At 30.7% G+C, this 24,532-nt stretch overlaps 1 protein-coding gene across 1 annotated transcript in view; it reads left to right on the top strand.

Annotated features, from left to right (window-relative positions):
* The window catches only part of Ac13E (Adenylyl cyclase 13E), a 162,189-nt gene extending 141,990 nt beyond the window's left edge, over positions 1-20,199 (top strand). Inside the window, exons 4-7 of the mRNA XM_065508642.1 lie at positions 2,932-3,209; positions 14,289-15,431; positions 15,581-15,681; positions 15,747-20,199. Coding sequence (XP_065364714.1) covers positions 2,932-3,209; positions 14,289-15,431; positions 15,581-15,681; positions 15,747-18,847 — 4,623 coding nt within the window. The 3' untranslated portion in view covers positions 18,848-20,199. The remainder of the gene's footprint in view (positions 1-2,931; positions 3,210-14,288; positions 15,432-15,580; positions 15,682-15,746) is intronic.
* Positions 20,200-24,532: the final 4,333 nt, after the last annotated feature.

Here is a 24,532-nt window from a genome sequence, read left to right as displayed (position 1 = left end):
ATAGCAAAAAGTATGCAACAACTTTTAAATTGCTCAAAGCTTTTACAAGGCAATTCAATAACTATTTTGTAAGATTTTTTATTAAAACGAAGAGTATGAGATGAAAGAATTGAAATCCTGATAAAACTACAAAGTATAGATGGTCAAGGACAAACTTATGGTCAGCTAAATAGCTTTAAGCGTTAATTGTTTGATATGACATTGATTTTCGTAAACAGAATTTTAAATATTATGCCCTTTTATAGTAAATTAAAGTTAAGCTTTATTTATCATAACAGCTAATAAACGCATGTAAATCTGTTTTCAAATCAATTGCTGCTCTTAACTATTTAAAAATTCTATTGAAACATTCTAATTGAAATAGTTACATACACATTTATACTCATATTTTCTAGTATTTGTTCAGTTGATTTTTATTATGTGTGTGTGTAGCCAATTGTTGCAACTGCAACACACGCTGCAACATCATCATATGTTTTCATTATTTCTAGCAAAATTCTTTTAATAATGTTCTAGTGTGCAAAAACGTATAAAACCAGCGTATGTATGGTAGAGGAAATAAAAATCATAAGGCCACAGTTTTTAATTGTTTTGGTCTCTCAACCATATAAGCTGAAACTACAGAAATTGTGATGAAAACAAATACGACAACAACAAAAATCCAACAATTTAATTAGATTTTAGAGTAAATAATAGTTTGAAAAATAAGAGAAAACTAAATGGGTCAGTTATTGTGGTATATTTAGAATGAAATGAAAAATGTTTTAATTAATGTTATTTAATTTACAAAATTTTGTAATATGATGGAAGAGTTGCTTGTATTAAACACTTGTTACACAACTTTGAATATAAATTAGTTTTTATCCTACTGATCCTCGATAGCCAGGATTTAGAATATTTTTGTATTGTTTAGTAATATAATGGCGTTTTCTTTTCTGACACAAAATGTTGCAAAATGTTGTTACATATTTTGTACCATTTATTAAAGATTACCCATACCCTCATAATGTTTTATATTTTTAACAATCACAATAGAACAAAAACAATTACCATTTATGCATTTTCTTTTATTTACCTTCAAAATGTTATAAAACTATACATTTTGCTGTTTAAAAAGTGCTGCATTTCTAACCCTTTGATAAAATTGAGGGTGAAACGTGAAGCATATCTTCGGGGTTTTAGGGCAACATTATTTGAAAAGAACACGTTATACCTTTACCAAACTACATTTTTTTTAAAAAGAACACAGACAACGGTAAAAGTCAGAATAAATGCATCATTTATGCCAGATGTAATATTCTAAATTTTTTTCATTAAAATTCACAATATTATTACTACAATAAGAATTTCATATGTATATAAATAAGTCAATTCACAAATACGGCTAAATTATGAGAGATATTAATTTTTGATTTCATTTTCAAAATCATGTTAAATCTCTTAACCATTCTATCAATTAATTAATTCACAAGCTTAATTTGTTTGAACTTAAAATGTAATGAATTCAGTAAAATATACATTAAACATTTTTCTTTGCAATGTATCTTAAATCTATATATATAAAACACAACAAATGTTTCTACCTACTTATATCCGCTATAAGCTCCGATGAGCTCCAAACCGGTTTCATTAAAAAGGAAGGAAGGAGGAAAGAAATGAAGTTCGATGAAGATGGTTTTAGAACCTAAAACACTACTTTAGGTCCATTTTCGATACAAACATTTTTACAAATTTTGAACTTATGAAAATTTGTATGTCTTGAATTTTGTATATAGGCACCTCTCCCGATGTGTATATCAACTAAGAAGGGATTTTTGGAAATTCTAATCTTAAAGGGGGAAATGGGTAAAAACATTTAAAGTCGGTATCTCTACATCTCCGTAACTAACTCCAACTTAATCTGAATTTATGCAAAAAATAAGTGGACAGATGTGTGGTACTTTTGATGGTTATACTTTTCAAGAGGATAAAACGAGCGAAAACCCAGTTTTGTGGGGAGCGTATTATGCGTTTATGCAGATGTTTGTACGCTCAAAAATATTAGTCTAACACCCACCTTAAAGTATACCGATCGACAATACTTTCTTACTTGTTTGTATCCCATATCTTAGAAATAAAATTTAAATTGAATTTTTGTCCTTCTAAAAATATTTCAAATGGATTTTGGCACTTTTTGTGAAATTTTAACGTATACGGGGTACAATTGATCCCTCTTGGAACTTTGGTACTTTTTCTTACAAAAATATTTTTTATGTTTTTATTTTTTATAAATCCCATCCATTAATAAGGAATTAATAAAGAAATATGTTTTTTCTACAGAGAGACAAAAAATGTACTAAACGGGTCAAATGCGCGTAGTGCGGTACCTTTTCGGTAACAAATCTGAATTTTCCAGCTGATAGCTAAATTGTCTCAAAAAAAATGTTAATTCTAATTAAACAAAAGTTCTATATTTAAGAAATCTTTTAAATTTTCAAAGTTAAACCAGAATAACTTTTGCGCCCAATGAGAAAAACTATTAACGCGAACAGCATACTATAGTATCTGCATATACAACGACAAAATGGAGATCGTAGCTTAAGAAGAAAAATATTTTTGGTTAAAAAAATTTTATTTTTCTCAACTAAACTTTAATATACAAATAAAACTTATATTTCAACATTTGCTTTACACTATTTGCTTTTAAATTAAACTTAAGTATTTACACTAAAATTGTTCCCAATAAAATAAAAAAAAACTTCCACCTCACGTATAAGTAATAAATTATAACTTTTAACTAACACGACGTATGAGCAATAAAAATAAACATACATCATACGTCAATGTACTCACTCATTCTACACCACATACATACACACAAAAAATATCTTATTAATAGCATTTCTTTAACAAGTTTTTATTTATAATTTTTCTTTATTGTTCTCGTTTTAGTCGCGTCGACAATCAGTCAGCTTTACCGCCATGCCACCTGGTGTTTTGGCCAATGACAGTCGTAACAATTCCACCGATGACATACAAATCGCTTTAGCTCCTCACATACAAACCTATTTAAGTCAAACCGGACGTCGTCATTCCTGCTGCAGCGTCATGTTACCCGTAGCCTTTGAACGTGCTGCCTCCAATTCATGGCTAGATCCTAAATTCGATTCGGCTGTATTGGAGGGCCAATATCAGACCAGTGTATTTTCGCACGTACGAATGAGATACAGGTAAGTTGACGAATTTATTTGAGACAATTTTTTTTTTTGAGGAGGGTGAGAGAATTGTCAGGCCACAATATTTGAAAAAAATGAAGGCAGGAGCACACTTTATGATAGTTAACCACAAATAGTGAAACAAGTCATTTTAATTCCACTAACGTTGTTTTATTGCTTAAAAACTAAGAAAAACTGCCATCAAAAAAGTTGCTGTATGCTTTAATGGCTTTTCAACTGTAGGCCATAATAAAAAAAACAATATCCAAACTACAACACAAACGCGATACAGCAGCGGTGGTGTAAATAAGAAGGCAGGTTGAAAAGTTGTTTTAAAGTAATAAAACATGTTAATTTTAAATTACTTTCTAAGGGCGAAATTTAAACAAAACAACTGAAATCTGGAGTATATTTGGATGAAAATTGTACAGCTTTCAATTAACATATGATATTAATACAAATCGTACTTGTTTGAAAACTGCCAACGCAATTATTTATAAATTTAAATAATTTTTCAGACTAATATCTTTCATGTGTTTTTGTTTATAGTGGCACTATTTGTAGTTGTTATGCGAGTATATTGGCTTCACGATGTTTTTGTATTACACTTACATTACATCTCCATTAGGATTGTCCCGTTTTTATGGAGGAAAAACAAGGTGTCGATCTTTCAAACTATAATTAAAGCTTAGATTGTTTACGGAGAACATTTCTGAAAATTCTTGTTTATCGTTTTTATGGTTTTTACATATTTTTCTCAAAGGAAAAATGTGAAATATTGATATCATGTTAAGGGTCTTTGGAAGGCGCTTTCAGTTCCGTGTCATAATTCTCATGCTAACATCAGATAGGGAAGAAAATATGAGAGTATGACTTAAAAATGAGGAATTTTTCAAATTTTTAGATTTTATTTTGAAACATGTATACAATATACTCTGAGTATTGGCCATTGTTAGCTAAGTATGACATTTTCCCATCTTTCTGGAAACATATGGATTCCGAGCCAAAAGAACTCCTCACCGGATACTCTGTTCCAAAGTGAAGCGTATCCACAGAGAGAGCGTTCTGCATCGATCAAAACAAATAGTAGTTGGGAGAGGCAAGGTCTGGACTGGGGTGAGGCAAAACTTCCCAACCACTTCATTCTAAATGGTTTTTAATAGGTATTTCAACATGTGTTGTCATGATGGAAAATTACGATTTCATGTATGGCCTCATATACTGGTAATTTTTCGGCCAATACTCGTTTAAAAAAAATCCGTTGCGTTCGGTACAGGTTCCCTGATAGTCTGTTCAGATTTCAGCAGTTCATAATAGATTGGACCTTTTTGGTACCACCAAATGCACAGCATCACCATTGCCATGGATATTTAGTTTTGGTATCGATTCGACTAGTTGGCCGGGTTTCACGATCTCTTGCGCTTCGGGTTATCGTAATAATTCCATTTTTTATTGCAGTTAATGATTCGGTACAAAAACATTTTATCTTTCAGCTTCAATTCGTGTGGTACCTAATTTCCCTGCTTTAGGATGAATCCTGCTGCTCGCAAACTTTTTTAAATTGCAGCTTTTCATAATCTTGGTCTTCAAAAGTTTTTTGGCTGGCCTGGACGATATTTGTAATCCGTTTCAAAATCATCAATTTTGAATCGAACAAACAATGTCTTGCAAGTTGAAACCGATGAAACACTCGGTTTGCTTCAGTGGCACTCTTTTCAAATTAAGGAAGTAAAGTAAAACTTCCCGCATATGATGCTTTGTTGGCACAAAATTCGACATTTCGAAGCAAAAAAAAACTTTGTAAATAGCGAATTTTTAATTCATACATCCCATTCATATTTCTCTCAAAGAAAGCATTTGAAATACATGTCTTTGAAAGGCGCTTTCAATGCCGTATCTGACATCATATCGGGAATAAGATTGAATTTCGAAAAACGGAAAAAACGTTTAGGTGGAATTATATTGGAGTTACTATATTGGCATTGAAGGCGTTTTTCAAAGACTTTTCACATGATAAAAAAATTTCAAATGTTTCCTTTGAAAGAAATATGAGAAAAATATAAAAACCCTAAAGAAGGACCTTTTTATCCTTTGATCTAGCTCACCAAATACTGATCCAGATTATAAGAAACGATATCTTATAATGAATTGAACTTTAATTTTAGTTTGGAACATCCACAACTTTCTATTGAGTCAACCCTAATGTATAAAAGTTTGTTAGCACACATGTACCCAGAGTTGTGGCAGTCTATGTGTATACAAAAGTTTGTTGCCCATGTTAAAGGATATATATTTTTTGCACTATGGTTTCATTTGTTATGACTGCAGTATGTGAACCAATAACAAACACCAAAAGCATTTATTTAACACATACAAGCTGCTCACACATGCACTGCATCCCAGTCAAAAAAGTCATTGGTGCAGTTTGGTTTTGAATTTCCTTCAAAAACGCTAATAAGGAATTAACAGAATTTTCTTCTACAATACTGGCAAGTATAGGCCAAACTAGTTTACTGCTGCTTTTGAAAAGCGGTAGTCCATCAATGCCGAAATCTAATGTTATATTAGGCAATTTTCAATCAAACAATTTTTGAATTTACAATTGCATGAAGTATAATTATTACAAAATAATTTTGTATACAATAATTTTTGGAACACCTGAATGATCTATTTTTGAATGCTGATATTTTCTTATTTTTGTTAAATAAATCATTTTGGAATAAATTTTAAAGAGTGCAACTGATTAACCAATTTTGGTTATCAAAAGTCCTGTTTTAAACTAAGAAACAATTTTTAGATCTTCTATTTAAGCTCTTCTATTTAATGGGAATCATTTTCGATTAATTTTTTAAGCGCGAAACTGATTAATCAGTTTTCGATCCTTAAAAGCATTCAAATACGATTCGGTGATTAGTCATCAAACATTCTTCCAAATGCTGACTGGGATGTAGTACAAGTGCAAGTAGTTGTTGTTAAAGTTATAGTTTATGGTTGTTTTCTGTTTTTTTTTTCAATACTGCTGCAATATTACAATGTTGTTGTTTTCTATTATTATTGTAGTTGTTCGCGTTCGCGATCTACAACACTACTGTACACTGCTCTGCGTGTTTGTAATTTTCACAGAACAACAGGAGGTCGTTGGCATTTGTTTAGTTTCGTTATTTTGTTTAAGGAAAAGAACACCAGAGATTAGAATTATTAGTGCATGTGTGTCATAGATATAAAAGTGTGTATGAGTGTGTGTGTATTTGTGCAACAAAACCTAGGCTATGTGCAGCAACAACAACACCGACAACTCTAACAACATGTATTGAAAGTTAAGTCATAAAGTTAACATTAATGCTGAGAAATGGCTTGTTTCAAACAAAATGTTTTTTTTTATTCCCATATGCATATAGAAGCATTTTAACAAAGTATAAAATCTTTGGAAATATTGAATATATATTTGAAAATAAAATCCACAACAAAAACAGTGACTTTAGCGGAATGCATTGGACGCTCTTGGATCTCATGTGGATTCGTATCGTAAAATAAGGGAAGCGCAGGGAACGTTATCCGAACATAACATCCATTTTGATAAAACAATTTTATCATTTGCACGTGTTGTTGAACACTATATCAGCCAATTAGACAGATGTAGCTTCAGCAATATGTCTGCTATCAACGGTCAAAGTTTGGACGTTATGAGCGAAACAATTGCCAGTAAAATTTAATTCTGTCAAGAATACTTTAAGCAAATCGGACCATTAATGGCCGATAAATAAGCGAAAAATGGTTGTCATTAAAAACCAGGTTTTTAGACAAAACAAACCGGTTTCACTTAATTTATAAGTAAAATTTAGTTTGCATTCCTTTAAAGTTCTGACAATGCCAGCAAAACTAATGTTGTTTATGAGCAATAAGCTTTAAAACTTAAATCGATATTTAGAAATTTTCTAAAAAGTTTAAACATTAAGCATAATAAGACAACATTTGCACTGTTGGGGTAGGTTTCCGTTACATATTAAAGATACTATCAAATCCACACATTTGAATATGTAGAAGTTGTAATAACAGTAGTTTAAAACATAGAGTTATAAACCTACGTAAATTGACAATAAATTCAGCAGAATGTATTTGTGAAAAACTCATATTTATATGAAGCCATCAGCGCGAAAGTGGTGTAACCCACAATTGTTTTTGTTGCTGTTGTGATGTTACATACAGTCCTAACATTACCAATATCATTCAATCGAAAAATCGGTTTTGCATAGAGCATAATATAACAAAGTAATGTACCAAAAGTAGTGTAAGTTGAATATACCCCTAAATACGTAAATGGTTTGGGTTTACACCATTTTTGCACTGATAGCCTAGTTTGTTAATGTTCATTCAATTTATACTGTTCATTTCCAGTTTTTTTTCTCTATTTCTTTATGATTTAAAAACCTTGCTGTTTGTCAAGCTTTAAATATAAACTATTTAGCTTTCTTACAATTTCTACCATTTTCATTTCCAATTACATACTTCAAAAATTCAAGGTCTTCTAAACTTTTGTCGTTCTTCATATTTTTCCTTTACTGTGTAAACGTCTCGGATCATTAGCGGTCGATTGTTGTTTATTTAGGTTAAGATTTCTTACTAAAATTATTTTCAGGGCCATGTTTTTATTTAGTGTATATGTTTACAAAGGAAGTAAACAAAGACGTTAATACATATCGAAATAATCTAGTTAATGGATTTTTTTATTTATTAACAAAAATAATCATCAATTAAATTATAAGCAAAAAAAAAAAGAAAACTTCGAGTAATTACAGAAAATTGTTTATGTCGTAACTTTTATTTGGCAAAAGCCTTGATATTTAAACATAAATTTGAAAATAATACAGAACACATTTATGTGTATATATTTCATTATTGTTTATCCTTTTAATGATGTAATTTTGGGCCATAAATTTGCATAATTTATATCGCCACCTAAAATTCAAAACAACATAATATCATTTCAACAATTTAAAAATTGATGGGCAAAAAACAATTGCAATATGAAATTATCTCTGATATAAACTCAATTTCTCCTATTAAATCTTTAAATATAATAACAAACACATTTCCGGATTAAGATTCTTCTTTTTATATTATTTTAAAGTTATTTATATTTTTCAACCAGACATTCGATATTGTTATTTTGCACTTTCGGTGACGATATGTAACTTTTGAATTATTCAATGAAAACTTTATTAAATATAAACAAGTAAGAAAGCTATATTCGGCTGTGCCGAATCTTAGATACTCTTCACCAAATTATACTTAAAAATAATATTTAAATATTTTTAGGTAAACAAAAATTAATTTTTTTTTTATAAAAAAGTTTTTTTAAATTTTTTTCTTTTCGAAATTGTTTTTTAATTTTTTAAAAAAAAAAAGTTTTTTCCAAATTTTTTTTTTTAGAAAAATAATTTATGACAAACAAAATTTTGATGAAAAAAAAATTCGTGTTAAAAAATATTTTTCCCGATTTTGACCCATTGTAGGTCCAACTTACTATAGCTTTATATACATCGTTGCAATGGACTTTAAAATATTGTCTATATTAATGACTTAGTAATTCAGATATAGATAAAAAATCGAGGTTTTCCCGATTTTTTCCTTATATCTCAGCCATTTGTGGGCCGATTTTGTCGATAGCAACCGAGCCGAAAGAATTCCCGACATATTGATGTATGAATCATGTATTTAAGTTATTTAGGTGCTACGGAAAGTTGATTTCAACATGTAAAATCCAATATGTAAAATAATATTCTCCAAGTTGTACTTAAAGAGTGAGTAAAAAAAACGTATACTTGTATTAAGTTAAATAAAACATAAACCGTTCAATATAAAAATCCTCAAAAATACGTAAATTTATTCAAACATTGTACAAATTCATTACATATTAAAATACTGGTATTGGACACAAGAAACTTCTTGTAGAATTTCATTCGTTTTTTTCTCCTGTAATATTTTTATGTCGTCCTAATTTATTTCGCTCGTTCATTTGCATCTAAGTTCTTTAACGGATTGCGATTTGGAACTTTCTGAACTTAAAAAAAAAAGAATCTGTGCATTTATCTTTACGAGCTGCTTTTCTGATAGAAGTGTTCTGCGATACAATTTTTATTTTAGAAATTATAGTATCTGACATATTTTTTGAAGCTAAAGTTAACGTGGCTGGTATATAAGTTTTTTTTTGTCTCAGTATTTATGTATGTCTTAAAAAAGTTGTTGTATTGTAAAAATATTCTTCAGGTACAAATAGTCAGTTTTAAATTATTTAGAAAATTAATTTTATTTTACACTATTTAAACTTAATTTTATAATTCGGGAGTTAAAAACATCGTTTCAATGTGTAAAATATAATTCCCTAGAATTTAATATTATTGCTATCTAATGTAAAATAAATATTCGACTTGTTCTATGCTATAATTGTGTTATGAAACCAAAGTTATTAAATTCCTCAAAAAAATCAAAATCTAATCAATAAGAAAATACCATCAAATATTACCTAATGACCTCTATTTTCCCAAATATTAAACACAGTTTTTATCATAATTGTTTGGTACAATTATAATTATATAAAATGTCACACATAATATGTAATTCCCATTTGTGTTCAATGGAAATATTCCCATGATAGTAAATAAACATTCTACAGAACTTTGGGAAATATACATTTCCCTCTAACTTCCTATTTCCTTTTTTAGTTTTCTCCACAACTAATACCTTTGCAAAATTAAAGTGTGACTTAATTGCTCTACATGTATTTGTCATTAAAGTTGAAGGCAAACAATCATTATGACCACATTAAAGAAATGTTTTTTAACAAAGTTTTACAGCAAATATAAACATTCTCATACAATGTTTAGTAATAATGATAATAGTCATTTCAAACCTAACACTGAATAGAGTGCTAATGGTTAGGAAATCTACCTTGAATAGATTTTCGATAGACTTAACAATTTCTTTGTTGTACACCTACTAGAATTGTATATTAATTGTAACGTTCTGTATAAATTGAACTTAGGGCGGGTAACTTATCAAAATTTTAAACATAGTTAAGCTTAATCAATGTTTGAATATTTTTTTATATGAAAAAAATATTTTTAAACATTGATTATGCCTAAACTATGTTTAAAATTTTGATAACTTACCCGCACTAAGTTCGATTTATATAGAACGTTATTTTGATAAGTTACCTGGCCTTAGATATGGGAATTTCCTTTTTTAACCAACAAAAAGTGATGTTTTTCTTTACTAACCTCTAACTTCAACGGTTCCCGAATTATAAATTGAAGCCGCTATATTACAAAGAATTTGAAAGACAATACAACATTTTTTAAAGAAGTATTTAGACAGAATTTTATGCTAAATTTATTATTTACCAAAGGTTAAAAGTCATTATCACATAATCTCGAATTTAAAAAGATTTATGCCAATTAATTAAAAATTTAGCATCTTTTGTTTTAGATTTTGAAATAAATTATTAATTTCTAAATGGTAAATTAAAATGTAAATCTAAATTTTAATAATCATATTCACTAATTAAACTAGTAGTCGCAAGTAGTTTTGATTAGTGCTTTCAAAAAATCACAATTTTTGGCACTTTACATGATTTTATTGTGTATAAATTTTGTTTATAGAGCGTATGATAAATATAAATGTGATATAGGTAATAAATAATATTAATCATGCGTCTATGGGAATCAGCTTTATTTTTAAGATTTAGTTTAAACTTTAAACCAACATAACTTTTGCTCGCAATGATCGTAATGATTAACACGAATAGTTTTAGCGTGGTTAAGTTGGAGTATTCAACAAGCACAAAATTGAGTTCGTGTCATAATAAACAAATTTGAAAAAATATACTTAGTCAAATTCTAGGTCATAATACAAAACATCAGAATTCATTTTAGAGGTATGGTTCCTTGAAAAAAGTTTGTTATTTTGATATCTAGAATACGATTTTCCTTGTCAATTCGGCGATTTTTTGGCATTCCAACAAATCGACCCGCCCTATTATATACCCTTCACCAAATTATATTTGAAAATAAAAATTTTAAATATATTTAAAAAAAAAAAAAAATTCAATTTATTTTTTTCTAACTATTAGTGAATTGTATGGCAAAATTTTTTTTTTTTTAAATTTCAATTTTTTTTTTAAATTTATTAAAAATTTATTAGTAAAAAAAATTGTATAACAAAAAAACTTTTTGGTTAAAAAAAAAGGTTTAAAAAATATTTATCCCGATTTTGACACATTGTAGGTCCGACTTACTATGGCATTAGGTCTTTGATCTATCATTTGATATCCATATTGTCTATATTATATATATCAGCCAAACCGATTTTCTCGGTTTTAAATAGCAGCCGAGCCAGGTCTATAGCGGATATTTTGAAGTATGAATCATGTATTTAAGTTATTAGGAAGTTCAACGTACAGACGGTTAGATGGACAAACGGACATGGCAATATCGACTTCGCTGACTATGTATAACGATACAGAATATATATACTTAGTGGGGTAGCAAATGAAAAATGTAGAAATTACAAACGGAATGACAAACTTACCACTCATGCTGAAGGGTATAAAAACTATAGTCAAATAAACATATATCCAGTTGGAGTTTCAGAATATGTTGATATCATCATAATCTTCGATTCGATTATTTATGTATTTTATATATTTATTTATTCATGCTAAAATTAAGCCAATAAAGTCCAATTGATTTTAATATAAAGGGATTCTTAATGCAGGAACATTTCATTAATAGAAAATAAAGGATACATTTTATACAGGTTTGAAAACAATTATAAGAACCTGCGACCATTTTGGAATGGAGAGCATCGGAGATGATCAAGGGATATTGAAGACACATATTTGAAGTTACCGTTTTCTAAGTTTTCCCAATGTTGTTCTGGTGATTTTTTTGTCTTGTTCCAGATACGTTGATATGTATTTTTGTTCATCTGTTCCGACAGGTCGTTGAACTTCACGGATAACTCCACCTTAAATAATTACATTGGAGTTTTGGAGCGATTGCTGTTGTAGGCTAGCAATTACACTGTTGAATATAAAAAGCCTTGACATAAATTTAAAAACAATACATTCTTTACCATTTACTATTAATTGTAAATGGATATGTATAATTTCTTATATAACAAACGATATAAAACAACCAATTACCTACATATTTAATGATTTTTCTAATTACAACGAACATTAAATATTTAAGGACATTGCTGCTATTAGATTAGTTTTAGTAACAATCACTGGAAATTATCGATTTTTGTGGTGTTGAACAATTTTTTTTTTAATTATCCTTGGTTTTGGTTTATTTCCTTATTATTCACAAGTGCACACGTACATACATACGTACTTAAATTAATCTCTTGAAATTTTATACTTTTCCTTCCTGCGAAACGTTTTTAATAGAGATTTTTAGCTCAAACAAAAACTTATTAAAGAAGTTTTAATTGCACTTAATTAGTAATAATAACTCTGTGAAATGTGTTAGAAACTCACAGAGAGTTGATGGAAATGATTATAATGAAACAGCTTGAGATTGAGTTTGTGCACGTGTTTATTAAAGGATTTGCTTTTAACAAACAGGACTAAGTTTTTAGATTAAGCTATTACTAATTTTGTTTTAATTTTAAATGATTTTAAGTATTTTTGCTGTGTTAAGCTGCAAAACATTTTTCTAGATAAAGTGAAATAATTAAAAAATAATCAAGTCTAAGCCGTAGTATTACTGGAGCTGGGAAGAAATAAACATTTTCGTCAAGGCATCGAATCTTATCAATTCTAAATTTGTTAAAACTTGGTACAGATATTTTTTTATGGTCATGCTAAATTTGAAGTAGTTCAACATTTTTAAATTCGCTTTTATGTTCAAAAACGTATTTAACCCTCTAACCCGCAATCTTTAAAAAGCTAAGAAAAAGTTGTCGAATAATTTTTTTTTACGGTAATTATGACCCAATAAACTCAGAACAGCCATCAGAAACTAATTTGCAAATTATGTTTAATAACCAGGTGCAAAAAGGTGAAGAGTGCCTCAGGGCATTGTTGCCGGTTTAGGTGTAAAAACCAATAATTATGCTACGATTTTATTGAAAAACTAATGAAAAAGAACTCACAAAACAGCTGACAGAACAAAAACTAAAAGTCAGAAAGCATTTCGACCTTCGAAGGAAATGTTAACAAATCTGTAAATTATAATTACTTTTTGAGATAATGGGTGTTTTGTAATGCATGCCTTGAGGCACTCTTGCGGGTTAGAGGGTTAATAATTATGTAAAATCTGTAAATATCAACAAAATCCTTTATGTAAGGATATTTTATTGCACTGATTCGGTGCATAAACGAATTTCTTTTATAGCGTTCAAAAAGCTTTTCTGACATACAAAATCGTCTTTCAAGGTATCTCAGCTTCAATTCGTATGGTACCCAAATTCTCTGCTTTTGGATGAATCCTCCTGGAGTAGTGCCTCCAATTCTTGGTCTTCAAACGTTTTTGGCTGACTTCGGCGATCTTTGTTTCCGTATCAAAATCACCACTTCTGCACCTCACAAACCATCTCTCGCACGTTGAAACCCATGAAACACATTCACCATAAGCTTCGGTGACCAATCAGTGTGCTTCAGCGACACTTTTTTTCAAATTGAAGAAGTAAAGCAAAACTTCCCGCATATGTCGCTTTGTTGGCAAAATTCGACATAGATTTATATATAGATTTTTACTTATATTTTTAACGAAATGGAAATATCCCTCGGCTAAACTATTATTTCACTCAAGCGAATTTGTAACTCGAAATTAAAATCAATTTATATCTGTTTTTCTCGTTAAGGAGACAGTATTATTTATTTTTAACTGTTAAGTTTTTTCTTATAGGTAGATATTTTAGATATAGTTTAGTAAAAGCAGTTTGCAAAAGTAACCTTTATCTTACGACATCCTTAGTATTCCATTTCCACAGTATAAACTATTTTTTTATGAAACAGAATATAAAAAAATTAGGGACATGCTTTTTATTATAACTAATTAAATATCCGTATTTATCCAATTTTTACAGATTTACTCTCTCGTACATACTCCTCTGCTCGTTTGCCTGGTTTCTTTACTTTCTGGTGGATGGCGGTTCTGAAGATTTTTGGCGTCCCATATCAAGTTCCTTTTCTCTACTATCGCTTACAACAATCGTGGCCATATGCTTCACACACTGGGACATTTATCGAGCCAATCACATAGCCACATCCGCAATAACAGCTGCAATATTATGCGCCACATCATTGATATTCCTAACATACACTGGACGAGCTTTTAGCCCACTGGGTCATTTTGCCATTTGTTTGGAAATTGTGCTGCTTATATACACCGCCCTACCAATGACCCTGTGGTTGAGTGCGGCCATAGCAATTTCCTATACCATACTCTTTGAGGTGGTTACACATATGGTGGTGGCTGGAAATGCTGTTCATGGAGCCACTGCAGACTTTAGTTATAAAATTCTATTCTTAAGGATACTGTGTCATTTTTGCGTGCATTTGGTGGGTCTGCATGTGCTGATTATGAATTTGGTACGAATGCGTGGTACTTTTATGAAAGTGGGACAAAACTTACTAGTCAGAAGACAGCTGGAGTTGGAGAAACAATTAAAGGAGAAAATGATTCACTCGGTAATGCCGCCTAAAGTAGCGGATATGTTGTTGAATGAAGGTGGTATTGAGGGTAATAATGATGGTTCCGTAAAGCCAGAGTCGCATTATATGCGGCCGCGTCCCTCGAATGATGTCAAGTCTTTATTTCGTCCCTTTCACATGCACAGTATGGAAAATGTTAGTATATTATTTGCCGATATTGTGGGCTTTACACGAATGTCTTCAACGAAAACAGCCGAACAGTTGGTGGAAATTTTGAATGATCTTTTCGAACGATTCGATGATTTGTGTACGTTAAATGGTTGCGAGAAAATCTCTACACTGGGTGATTGCTATTACTGTGTGTCGGGCTGCCCGGAACCAAGACCCGATCATGCAATTTGTTGTGTGGAAATGGGTTTGGGTATGATTGATGCCATGCGTTGTTTTGATGCTCAACGTCATGAAGGTGTTAAAATGCGTGTTGGTGTTCATACTGGCACAGTTCTGTGCGGTATTGTGGGCACGAGAAGGGTTAAGTTTGATGTTTGGAGTAATGATGTCACCTTGGCGAACAAGTAAGTGCAGCAAAATAACACAAGTTGTTTGTTCCTTGAACGAAACATATATTTTTGGAAAGGAGTATGTTTCACATCATGAACAAAAGTTTTTGCAAACTAGTATAATTAATTGTTACACTCTTATTAATGTCTGTTTCATATTTTAGAATGGAATCCTCTGGTAAACCAGAGCAAGTTCATATATCCGAAGTAACGGCAAGTTTTTTGGGCGAAGCTTATTATTTAGATGAAGGAGAAGAAGTTTTTGGTAAATATTAAATTACTTTGTTACCTTTTCATATCATTTAATAATCTATATTTTTACTTATATAGGACACCGCACATATTTCGTTGTGGGCCGTCGGAAAGACATCTCCCGCGCCAATAGTTTAAGTCCCAGCGTAAAGGCCAACTCATCGAGCAGTCATTTACAGCTGCCTGGTATACCGGGACAACCCATCTCGTTAACGCAAAGTGCTACCAACATCTCGGTCATTCATCCCAATGTTCCGCCTGCTTCACCCGTGGGACAACTATCGTCATCGTTAAATCCCTCGCCTGTTCTCTCAATACGACCAAGACTGACTTCATTGAGCATGAAATTGCGTAAAAAATCACAATCTCGGGAAATGGATATAGAGCGTGGCATAATGCATCCGGCAGCGGCCGGTATACCTCCGGTTATAGTATGCCGTGAAAGACCAAAGATTATAATAACAACGAAAAGTTTGCCCGGCAGTCTAGATTCGGAAAATGAGCCCGAACAGCCAGCAACCAATGAAAACCAAGATGCCAACAAAAATGACAAATCTACGCACGCAATAGCGAACGGTAGACCAAAGATACGTTTAAAGGTATGGAAAGTTCCCAGATTTCTAAAGAAACTGGAAGACATTGGTAAGACAACTGAAAAGTCGACAAACACCGAAGTCAGCATAAGTTTAATGCATCCAGTACCAAAGACTCCAACTGGAAACGAGGAAGCTGTAGCTTTTATAGAGCCCAATGGTTATCAACCACTACAACCCATGGTAGTGGAACACAATAAACCAAATTCGAATATGCTAGAAATACCACATAAACCCATGCTTCATCATGTGGCCACCTCGACAGGCATAAGTTCTAGTGTTAATCGTTCCCCGGATGCCAGCTGTTGTTCTCCCGGCCAATACTCCATGTTTGACGACATCATCGATATTAGATCGTACATAAGTCAGTCTCGTAGTGATATCTCTCCATTTGGTAGATCTGGAAGCTATCGGTCACAGTGTGGCAGAAGTGGACAATCGGAATCATCACCGTTGCCTAGACCCAGAGCTTCCACCTTGACGGCAGCCAAAGCGGAGGGAGTAAATAACAACAATGCCGCACAACCACTAATTGTACCTGGTGCAGCTACTGCACATCAACCTACACACTCACGCAACTCTAGCATATGGCCGGATGGTTTAAGTATATGCCCTTCGGCCACTTCCCGCAAAGATTCTGGCATCAAAAGTAATTCTCGCAGATCTTCGATACAACAGCAAATCTATGCCCTCAATCAGACCGCCATAAGTACACATCGTGTTTCCGGCTATTTTACCAGTTCAACTTCCAGCATCTCTAACATCGGAGATGTCCAAAATATACCCAATGTGCCACTACCGGCAGCAATGATGCCACCACCTCCGCCTCAAGACTTTGTAACGGGTCAAGTAGCTGATCCTCTGGCCGCTTGTTTACAACAACTGCGCAAACAATCAGATCTCCAGCTGATACGCTGTGTACGTGATAATGCCAAATCCCAAAGGAGTTATCTAGTCAAACCTCCTCTTAGGAGATTTAGTTTATACTTCAAATCCCGCCAAATGGAAAGAGACTTTCGCTCGAAAGCCCACAGATTTGGCAATGAAAGCGAAACGGAAGGTCCTCCCACATTAGCCACTCCCAGATACAATACCTACATAGATATTTTCGTCGGTTTGGCGGTTTATTTGTGTATTTCTGTGTCGCTGTTTCTGATGACACCCAACACGGTTACTCCCAGTTTTCGTCTTTGGGTGTCCCTCTTCACCTGTTTTACCGCCATACAAATATTTGCTTTGTTCTTATTTACCCGCCAAATGTGTCGTAGACATTCCTCACAAACAAGAACGAAAGTGGCCAATACGGAATCCTGTGCCGATCGCATATTTGAGGCCATCTCCAGTTGGTATCCTTGGCACATATGTCTGGCAGTATTAATGGCCATGCCGGTCATACTAATCATAGCGAATTTTCTTTTATTGGATCTCAATGAACTGGAAGCATTCGAATATCATTATGGTTTCCTGATATTTGTTTGTATAGTACATTTCTGTAATTTCACCCAATTGAATTGTTGGATGCGTAATATTTTAGCATTTTTGGCTGCTCTTTGTTTTGTGGGCATAGCCGTTTCCCAGCTAGTGGTCTACTCAAATCGTACTGATGCCACCGAGGCCACATCCATACTCAATGCCACCCGTTTGCCCAGTCTCAGCCGAGATGTGACCAAATACATCATCGAAGAAATTAAATGGTTTCAAGATTATCATGTCGAAATCTATTTGGACTTGTTCCTCATTCTAGTCTTAGTATGGTTTCTAAATAGAGAATTTGAAATTGGCTACCGCCTAACATTCTATGGTAATGCTGTTGCCAATCAGGACAAAATCCGAGTACAAAATATGAAAAATCAAGCCGACATGTTGCTGCACAATATTATACCCAAACATGTGGCTGAACATTTGAAAAATACCGCCAAATATTCTGAAAATCATCATAATGTTGGTATTATTTTTGCCTCCATTGTTAACTTTAACGAAATGTATGACGAGAGCTATCTGGGAGGCAAAGAATATCTGCGTGTCCTGAACGAATTAATTGGAGATTTCGATGAATTGTTATCGCGAGGAGAATTCAAATGTGTGGAGAAAATTAAAACAATTGGTTCCACGTTTATGGCAGCTAGTGGTTTGGATCCCAATCATCGCGGCGACGGCAATGAACACCTTTATGCCTTAATGGAGTTTTCCATTGCCATGCAGGGTGTAGTGGATGCGTTTAACAAAGATCTACTAGAATTTAATTTGATACTACGAATTGGTTTCAATGTGGGCGATGTTACAGCCGGTGTTATTGGCACCAGTAAGCTGCACTACGACATTTGGGGTGATGCTGTCAATGTGGCATCTCGTATGGACTCTACCGGTATTTCGAATCGCATACAAGTGGGCAAAGATTGTCTAACCTTTTTGGAGGCCAGATATGAATTTGAGCCGCGTGGTAGTGTTTATGTTAAAGGTAAAGATAATATGGAAGTGTTTTTGTTTACCAAACGAAAACCCGATCTATTGGGTGACGACGAAGAGGAAGAAGAAACGCAAAGCTGTCAGATGGGAAATGGTAAGCAAAATGGTAGTGTTAGTTAAAGCAAAAGGAAATTTGATTTATTTAAATTATATGACAGTGAATATTTGAAAAGTGACAAGGACAGCGGGAAATAGTAAAACATTTTCTCTTTTGTCAATTGTAAGGCCAGCGTCCAGATGCAGTTTTTGTGATACTGCTTGCTGATGCATTCTCAAAAACTGCACATACTGCCGGTTCTTGAAAATGAAAAAGGCTATGAGTTTTTGAGCAAAAGTTTGCAATAATTGTATGGTTTGTAAGCAGTAATTGTATTAAAAGTGCTAAGGAGAGAATAATTACAAATTATAGTTTAATTAAGCTTTTCTACAACCGTGAACAGTTAAAATACTTATTTGATTTTTTGGATATTACTAAGAAGTTCAGGCAGAGATTAAAAGGGATAAATTTGATCAAAAGTATGGAACAATTTTTATTCGCAATTTTATTAAAAATCATCAGGCTTAAATACAATTATTATGTATTATTGTGTTTAAACTTGAACTCTACTACTGCTAATTAAGGCTAGAATTTTTATGTAATATTTGATTTTGAGGGATATACATATAAGCAAAGTCTGTTGTTTCCATTTTTTTACCCTTCACCACCATAGTGGGGAGGGTGCTGATATTTGTAACGCCCAAAAATATTAGACCAACACCAACCTTGAAGAATACCGATCGATGCAGAATCACTTTCTGAGTCGCAATTTTGAAAATATGTAAATGATATGTTGGCACATACATTTATACTGGGTGAAATCGGTCCATTATTTATCCTAGCACCCAAATAATTCACTATACCTAATTTCATGGTGGTTGGTCCATAATTGGTCATAGCTCCCATACAAGACCCACTTCTGAAAATGACTCATGAAAAAAATTATTGAAATTTTAAAGGAAAAATGGTTTAGTTGTTTTATATTTGAATTTGCTTCATATCTTCTTTTAACCGTAAAGTACTGAAAAGCTAAACATATTAGCTGTATTCACAATGTAGAGTACTTGGCCTGGTAATGTAATAAAAGAGCACATTAACACAAATTAAAACAAAATATGTACATTAGAAACAGAAATGTTTATCAGTAAATAGCTCTTCTGCTTTTTTACTAGGCCAAGAACTCCACATCATGAGTATGAATTTTAAATAAACTAAAAAAAGTGGAGATTTCAGCATTTGCTTCTATACCCCTCTTTTAATATACAAGTGGAATTAAACTTTATCTTATCTTGAATTCCAGCTAAAAATTGAGTAAACCTTAGTTGTATTATGGCAAAATAATGTATAACAAAAAATCATTTAAAAAAGTGACTCCTGCTACTTTATCTGAATCTAAAACTTTATAATTTTATACGTATTTCGGTTTACTTAAAGATTTTTTCTTTTCTGCTTGTTTTTTTTTCAATTTTATTAACTCATCAATATGCAAATGGTTTCAAATGCATTTTATTTATGAAACATGACCATTTAGATAATTAGATATATAATTACATAAATGCCAACATGATATTTGCAATGTCTTGTATAATAATTTCTCTAAAAAATATGTTAGTTATTACATAGTTATTAAAAATATATATTGAACTATTTCCAATATCCATTCATATATACAAAACTCTACAAATGTTTAAAATTTCCAAAACCAGACTTTCGAATTCATAGTAATTTAGCTAAAATTGATTTAAAATTTTATTTGTAATACTTTACTTGATAGAGATAGAGAAATATACATAGATAGGAAACTAGAAAAAAAACTCAAACAAAAAAATTACTCTTAAAAATCACCCTTACAAGTGCTGTTTTTAATTTTACATATTTTTTTTACTAATACATTCTCAGCACTTACTTTTTTGACAAGTAAGTTAGGTATTTCACAGAAAAGTTTCCGATCTATGTGTATTTATCTATTTTTCAAACCACCAAGTTTATTTAATAATGTGATGTTTTTGTAATATTTTACATGTGTTTTGTTATAGTAACAAAAACAAAATACATACTCTTAAAGTACTCGCTTGTATTATAAAAACAGCACATTAATAAATAATTGTCCACTTAAATAAACAACTAGCTCGAAATGAACACTTTCAGTTTTGGAAACAAACATGCCCTTTCCATACGTCTTAAAAATACCAGTCAAACTTTAAATTGACTTGCCATTCTATTTTTTTAAAAGTTTATATATTTTTCAATAGAAAAATAGCCAACGCCATATCTTGCGCAAATTATGAATGAAATACAAACATTAACAATATAGAAAACTTTAGCAAACCACTTGCCCCCAAACATTTACACTTCAAAACGGCGCGGACTCAAAGTTTGTGAAAAAAAAACGAAATTTAAATATGTATATTAGATAAGCCCTTAAAAAATAGATTAGTAGCTAAAACTAACTACTGCTAAATTATAGTCCAATCGAATAACTAGAACACGAGTCGGAAATCGATTGAAAGTTGTAAAATTGGGTAAAATATGGTACTTTTTTTCGATATCTTAACAAAATTCCATATTTAAATACAAATCTAATTTTTAAGGGCATGTCTATATATACATATATACAACAAAAAATGATCCGCTTCACTACATAGGACCATATTTGTTAACAGATTAAGCAAAGACACAAACCTCTTTTTTTTAGTAACGATCACGAACTATCTTAAAAAATAAAACATCTTTTTTATAAAATCTTGCCGTTCAAATTAAAGAAAAACATTAAAAATAATATAATAATTAATATAACAATAAAAATTACTGTATGTTTCTGTATGCCGAACGAAATTCATGTAGATTATTTACATATACTCAAACATATTTTAGAAACTTAACGGGTTTTTATACAAAATTCTATAGCCGATCATTTAGTTTGGCATACAGAAACTGGATTTAAAAAAATTATTTTATTTTCATTTCCCTAATGTCAAAAGAAAAGTAAGGGCCTGATTGAGAAATACAACCTGAAAAAATTTTAGTTTTTGTATGAAAATCACTCAGTTTTTAAAGAGTTTAGAGTGTTTGAAAATTTATGAAAATCGGAGGCCTAAAACCATAAATAAATACACAAATTTCGGAAAATCTACTGTCAAAGACCTAATTTTGTTGTCAAAAACAAAAGTGCTGAGAATGTAATAATAAAAAAAAACTACGTGAAAGCAAAAACAACACTCGTATGTGTGAGATTATTTTGAGTAATTTTTTTTTAGTTTTTTTCTAGTTTCCGCTGTATTTGAGTTTCTCTCCTTTCAAAGATTATGAAGTTGGTTTTTTGTGTAATTATTTTCTAGTTTCCGCTCAATGTACATATATATGCCTAAGACCATTGAGAAATATACATAGAGCGGAAACTTTAAAAAAACTCAAACCACAAAATTACTCAAAATAAGCACACATACGAGTGTTGGTTTTTGATTTTAAGAAATTTTTTACTAATGCATTCTCACCTCTTAGGTTTTTGACAACTGAGTAAGATCTCTGACAGGACAGTTTCCGATCTATGTGTATTAAACTCTTTGAATGAAAATTATTTAAAAATATTTTTAAATGAGAGTATATTTTTTATACAAGTTTTTACGACTTAGGGTCTGATTCTGAAACATAAAAAATACACATAGATCGGTTGTGTTTTTGTTTTCACTTAATTTATTTTAATTAATACATTCTCACCACTTATGTTTTTGACAACTGAGTTAGGCCTTTGACAGGAGAGTTTCCGATCTAGGTGTATTTATCTATGTTCAGAAACAGGGACTGACAATTCATTCTAAACATATTTAGGAGAATGGCTAAGTTTTCAAAACAATTTTTGAGTGTTTTCCATTAGTGATTCTAAATTAGAGGGTTACTTTTCTTTCGACATCGAGGAACAGGCTATAAATATATGAATATTTTTTAAATGTAATAAACTAAAACGAAACAACATGTATTTTATATGAATATCTACTGTATTTGATGTAATAGCAAAATATTAATATGACAAAAATATTGTTATAAATAAATTATAAATTTATTAGAAAATATTGTATAAAATAACAAAGCTGTTATGAAATACAAAAAACTTCTTTAACATTGTAAAAAGTATTAGAAAAATTCTAAAAATTTCTTTAAGAAACTAACTATAATATTAACACTATTCAGAATGTACTTAAAAATTAAAAACAAATTATTTAGTACAGACATACATTAGTATGACCCCAAAAAATGTTGTCAATGTTCTAAGGTTTACAGAATTTTCGGAAAAAAGCCAATATTTGTATAATGGTTTTCTTTTTACTATCAGCCCAATTATGAATAAAAAATCCTTGGGAGTGTTTTTTCTTTTCCATTTTTCCTATTCAAATTCAATGTTGAAAATGGGAAAAGGGAATAACTCCCGTTGTTTTTTTGTTCATAATTGGGCTGCATATCACATTAGTTTACTAAAATTGTTTGATAGATATTCCACCATTGACAGAAATACTGAAAATTTTACAATCAATGGTTTCCTTTTGACTCTAACGATTTTAATAGTAAAAACACTGTCACCGATATTAAATGAATTTGTGGGTAAAAAGCTAATGTTATAAACTTTTAAAGCTCAAAACACAAAATATGAAAAAAAAATATTCAAATGAAATTAAAATACATGAAACGAACTCAAGTTTAAAACTGTTTTAAAACTATAAGAAATAAATACATACATATATTAAAACAATACCATAGTAAACTTATTTATTTATTAAAATAAAATATAATAAACAAATATTTATGTCTACACCTTTAAATAAATAACAAATAAATACAATTTGTTACACATTTTTAAAACAAATTTTATATATTTTTAAATATTAACAAAAAACCGTAACAGAATAAAAGAAAATACTATTTAAATGTCAAAGTTTTGAAGCTGATATGTATGTCTCAGACTTAAACTTCAAATAGCTAAAAGTCATAGACCAGAAACTTCAAAACAACTTTAATATCCTATTACTCAAACAAAATATTGTGTATAAATTAATTTCTTAAGTCAAAAACTAATTTTTTTGTATATATTTTAAAAATATTCCATTTTTATTTAAGGCTTTCTTTTTTTAATAAAAAATTTTGTAAATTATTTTTATTTTTTTTTTTTAAACTAAAACTTTTATAAAATTTATTCTATACTATACTACATTTTATATTGTACGTTAAGTTTTCAATGTTATAGTTTTTATATAAACTTGTATGAAAATCTATTTAAAATATTTATATATAATTGTTAGTAATTAGCCAAAAAGAAAATGAAATATAATAAAATAAATTCAATTATAAATATTAATTTTTAAACATATTGTTAGTAATTTATAACAAACATGAAAAAAAATCGAAAATATTTAAATATTACAGTTATTTATAAATAATTTATTTATATGAACAAAAAAAACACAACAAACAAATAATCGTACACAAGAATGATACGAAATTATTAGAAAACAAAAATAAAATCAATCAAATATATTTTGAATGTTATTAGAAAAAAAAACATCAACAATGTATAAGAACTTATTTAATTGCATAGATTTAGCTGAAAAGGTAAGTAAAATTTCATAAAATTATTTAGTAGGCGTGGCAGTGGGCGGTAAAAATAAAATATATCTTGTAGTACTATTCTCCAGCAAAAATATGACACTAATATCTATTATTAGCTCAAGTAGTTTACGAGATATTAAGCTTTGAAGTTTATTGAAAACAAACAATCC

Source organism: Calliphora vicina, chromosome 4, assembly GCF_958450345.1.
Source record: "Calliphora vicina chromosome 4, idCalVici1.1, whole genome shotgun sequence".
Classification (NCBI taxonomy): domain Eukaryota; kingdom Metazoa; phylum Arthropoda; class Insecta; order Diptera; family Calliphoridae; genus Calliphora; species Calliphora vicina.
Note: the sequence above shows the minus strand (reverse complement) of the source record. Positions and strands in the feature narration are given on the sequence as shown.